The sequence below is a fragment of the Arachis stenosperma genome, chromosome 5 (genome assembly GCF_014773155.1).
Source record: "Arachis stenosperma cultivar V10309 chromosome 5, arast.V10309.gnm1.PFL2, whole genome shotgun sequence".
Classification (NCBI taxonomy): Eukaryota; Viridiplantae; Streptophyta; class Magnoliopsida; order Fabales; family Fabaceae; genus Arachis; species Arachis stenosperma.
In genome coordinates, this window is record NC_080381.1 from 3,897,400 (window position 1) to 3,901,876 (window position 4,477).

The 4,477-nt window shown below is 33.6% G+C and overlaps 1 protein-coding gene across 1 annotated transcript; it reads left to right on the plus strand.

Annotated features, from left to right (window-relative positions):
* Positions 1–237: 237 nt before the first annotated feature.
* Positions 238–4,250, plus strand: LOC130982809 (protein RKD5-like). Its single transcript, XM_057906908.1, has 5 exons — positions 238–362; positions 549–819; positions 1,558–1,805; positions 2,010–2,224; positions 3,814–4,250. The coding sequence occupies exons 1-5, from the start codon at positions 311–313 to the stop codon at positions 4,015–4,017; spliced, it is 990 nt and encodes a 329-aa protein (XP_057762891.1). The 5' UTR covers positions 238–310; the 3' UTR covers positions 4,018–4,250.
* Positions 4,251–4,477: the final 227 nt, after the last annotated feature.

A 4,477-nucleotide genomic window follows, 5' to 3' on the forward strand; every position in this document is an offset into this window, starting at 1 on the left:
AAAATTATTTAATTTAAACATACAGGCTTATATATAGGAATAGAAACATATGATTAATGGCCTTAATGCACAGTAAAAAAAATTTGCCTTTAAGACTTGCAGATCAAGCTTCATTGATCATTAAAAAAAAAGTTAAAAGAAAAATAAAAACACGTTCTATTTTGGCTTTGACATGATTCTGAACTGATCCGAAACCAACTAAGAAAAGCGGAGAGTCATGCAAACTTAACACTTTAAAAGCCGCTTCCTTTCCCTCATTTCGTTCTCCCTTTCTTTCTTTCTCTCTCTTAGTCATGCTGTCTTCTTCAGCATGGATTCCTCACTCAGCATCCTCTTAGTCTTCAACAACACCATCCAACCAGGTACTCAACCCTCAAACTTCAAACCTCACCATACCCATGCATTTCATCACTCAAATTTCATAACTTCCACATTTCTCCTTTCAAAAAACTGTGATTTCTTCTGGTGGGGTGGTGCCAAACGTTGCAAATTTTCAATTTTTATCTTGTTTTTGTTGTTTTATTTTGTTGGGGTGTGTGCATTTGCAGAGTTGTTCAGGAGCGTGCATGTGTATTGCAGAGAATTATTGGATGGGGACGAAAGGGAGGAAGAAGAAGTGGTAGTTGAGAGGGAGTTTGTGTTATCTGAGAGTGGCTTCTACGTGGAAATGAAGTGCACTCCAATTCTCACATCACTCAAGCTTTGTGTTGATGATGTTTGTGAAGGTTACAAGAATGGTGTGTGGCTTTGTGTCTTTGCGTTTCATGCTGATCACACGCCTCAATTCACACACATTCCTTCAATTTTATTGTTCGCCAGGTAGTGCCTATTTGCTGTTTGATATAATTTCTCTTTGAATTATGTGATCATGATTTCCCCTTTTTCAGAAATTTTGAATTGGTCCATTTGATTGAACAGTTATTTTCTGTGTTTTGTGTTTTCCCTTCCCACTGTACACCTAAATTGATCAATCTACTGGGAATGAAATGGACCAACCTAGTGTTTGTAGAAAAAGGTCATTTAGAGAAGCCAATTGTTGTAACATTGGAAAATTAAATCAGGGTGAATGCTGCATAAATGTTTAACAAAGCTTTTAGTTGTACTTTTCAAGTTGTAATTGGATGTGGATCTCCCCTGTTTCTTCCTTTGAGAAAATAGAGAGTTCTTTTATGAGAGTGAAACAATGTTTCGGTACGAAACTGGTTGACCCTTATAAACTGTTTCTTTCTATCTTTGTAACAGCAATATCTACCAGCTGATCCACATTTGTTTATCCAGTCTAGTTTGTTGCAGTGGATAACTGTACACTGTAATATAGTGGACTGAAAGTGGAGTAGGTGTATATTCCTTTATTTATATTCTTTTATTTTTCTTAGTCCTGAATATGTTTCTTGATTTATTGTTTATCCTGGGAAATAAGCAATGGCTACTCAGACTGAACACATTTGGTTGAAGCAACATATTTTTCATGTTATATGAAAATGTGAGCAGGTCTAGTAATCTTATATCATATTCTAACTCTCTATTATCATAACTTAATTTTATTTATCCTTTCAGAAACTCAAAACTCAAGGCAATTCCCAACTTGCTTAATGATCTCCAGATTATATACAAGCTGGAATTGAAAGCAGAAGTCAAAGATGATCTGCTAGATTCTTCAAAGGAAGAATCACAGGGAAATAGCGATGGTCACCAATCACCACAGAAAGCCTTGCCAGTATTTAATCAGGATCTAAATTGCCTTCCTTTGGATGAAGACACAACTGAGTTGATCGACAAGAAGACAAATGTTGAAAGCTTACCAGGTTCAGAGTCGGTCTTCTCTTAATCCAATAGTAATAGACATAACTGTCTAGCACAGTTCACTCGATATGGATAAAATTATAGTGCAGTAGATATGTTAGCCAGATGATCTCTGCTTGCCCAGCCTATGCTAAATTCTCCGTCTCATTTATGAAGATTCCAATTGTAGAGTTAATCATCTCATTTGATTAGATGAATGGTTGCAGGTTTTGGAGCAAAGAAAAGGAGGGCGCAAAGCGACCACATAGCGAAAATCGCTTTACCAGATTTGGTCAAGTACTTTGATGTGCCAATTGTAGAAGCGTCAAGAAATCTGAATATTGGGCTTACAGTTCTCAAGAGAAAGTGCAGAGAATTTGGTATTCCCCGCTGGCCACATAGGAAGATAAAATCACTTGACAATCTCATTCATGATCTTGAGGTCCTTCTTTCTTCCTCTTATTTTATTATGAAGATCTTACTATTCTTAATGTCAAGCTATTTGTATACAAATTTCTGGATGACTTTTATCCATTTACCTACCTCTTAAAGATCACATATTTGAACAGAAATCAAACATTTATGTGCATCTACCTAACATATCTCTTGAACTAATAATATTGCTAGAAACGTAATGATGAAATGAATGGTAAAATTTGTTTTTTAAGGTAGAATGGTTGAAAACTTTTATTGCTTTCTATCTTTCACTTAAGTATTATTCATAATAGACTGATAGTTTAAAGTTCTTTAAAATCTGGCTAGTGTGCATGGTGTAAGTTTTACATCTTTAAGACATGAAGACTCTCTGCATTTTTTCTTATAGAACATTTGATGGAGGTATCAAGTATGTTGAAGTGCACTTCAAATCATCATAAGTGGGCTTGTAATCCTTGCTTAGTTTATATTTTGTGAATATTGTTAATTTTATGGTCTTGTTCTGGTGTTCATAAAGGTCTAATTTGTTGCATTCCAGTTTTTCTAAAATCTTGAAATAAGAAAAAGTAAAATGATTATGGAAGAGAAGAGGAATTGGGTTATGTGGTTTTATCCTGTGAGCTACAACACTTGATAAGCATAAATAATGACATGAATTTGGAAGAAGATGGAGATGATCATTTAGTGTGCCCTATATTTTGCTGAATAATTCAATATTTTCTGTTCTTTGGTATACATTCTTTAAAATTGATTTGAAATTTAGACATGATAATATAGTATTTGAAGTTTTCTTAGATCGTTAACGTTTGACTTCAATGCATAACTTAAAAGTTGGAGATGAGAATGTCACACTAGATGATTTGGTTATATCTTGTGAAGAAGGTCTATAGAAGACTTAATGAGGAAAATAGATTAGATATAAGGGAGACAAAGAACACTAGGAAAAGCTAAGCACTACAAGGTTAATGATTTGATGCTAAGGCAATATTAATCTGTGTTACGGCCCAATTTGGTAAAGCTTTTTGGAGACGTGCAAACTGCAAAGCACAAGTACTCCACCTTGTGTTTGGTAAATAAAAAAAATCTTGTGCTTCTGTTTTTAGTTTTGTAAATTTATGGGTGCTTTAAAAGCACTAATGACAGATAATTTTCAAAGCTAGTTTGTGCTTTTCAAAGTTAACAAGTCTAATATGACCTTATGCATTTTTTTGTAGCTTATGCATATTAAAAGTTACTTTTATTTTGATTTACCAAACATAGCTAATACAAATCTTGAAAAATTAAAGTTTTATCAAATCGGGCCGTAACTGACTCATCTAGACATCTACTGGACAAGACTTGGTTGTTATAGTTTGTTCATAGATTTTTTTTTCCTGTGTTGTTTTTTTCCCTATATTTGAAGGCTTTTTTGAGTGTGGTTTATTATGATCTTTGCCTCATGCTTTGTTTAGTTATTTACTTTTTTATGCTTCAACTGCGTTTTGAATAAGTGGTCCCTGAGTAAAATCTTTTGGACAGCCTTGTACTCCCTACAAAGTTATAATTTGGAGTCCACACCGCGGAACATTCCCTAACTTATACAGAGGTTTCGTGCAGGAAGAGGCGAAACACCAAGAACCAAAGGACAAGGTGGCAGCGATGGCGATGGTGAGGAGGCAAAGGATGTTGGAATGCGAAAAGGAAAACATGGAGAAGAAGCCCTTCATGGACATACAAACTGAGACCAAGAGATTCAGGCAAGATGTGTTCAAGAGAAGGCACAGAGCTAGAGCTGTTGAAAAACAAAGTTCTGCAGTTTAAAGCACTTAGCACTTTTTTCAAAAGAGTAAAAAAGAGACAAACAAAATCATAGTTTGCAGTAGCAGATTTATAGTTTAATACTGAAACCTATACTGTTTTCTGCTTCTTATGGCCAATTTGGCCCCTTTTTTATTTTATTTTATTTTGTTTTTTACATATATATGAATTTTAATTTCAATATCTGCTAATATATCCTTGGAGCTCAATGTTCCAGTCTTCTATATAATACAGTATGAGCTGTATTAGGCTTAAACTTCTCTCTCAGACTTTAATTTTGAAGATGTTTCTTATTTGTATTATTTCTGAATTTAATTTTTAATGTATTGTTGGTGTTAATAATTTTATATGTATATCTAATTACAAAATATCACATTAATAAATTCTAAAAATTAAATATAATTTAATAATTATATAAAATATTTTACATTATTAATGTATCCAAATTAAACTTGCCTTAGGA

Excerpts from the sequence above, each read along its gene's own strand:
- LOC130982809 (XM_057906908.1), top strand. The coding sequence starts at position 311 with ATGGATTCCTCACTCAGCATCCTCTTAGTCTTCAACAACACCATCCAA. Across the intron at positions 820-1,557 it reads TCAATTTTATTGTTCGCCAG|AAACTCAAAACTCAAGGCAA; the intron begins GTAGTGCCTATT and ends TTATCCTTTCAG. Across the intron at positions 2,225-3,813 it reads ATCTCATTCATGATCTTGAG|GAAGAGGCGAAACACCAAGA; the intron begins GTCCTTCTTTCT and ends GGTTTCGTGCAG.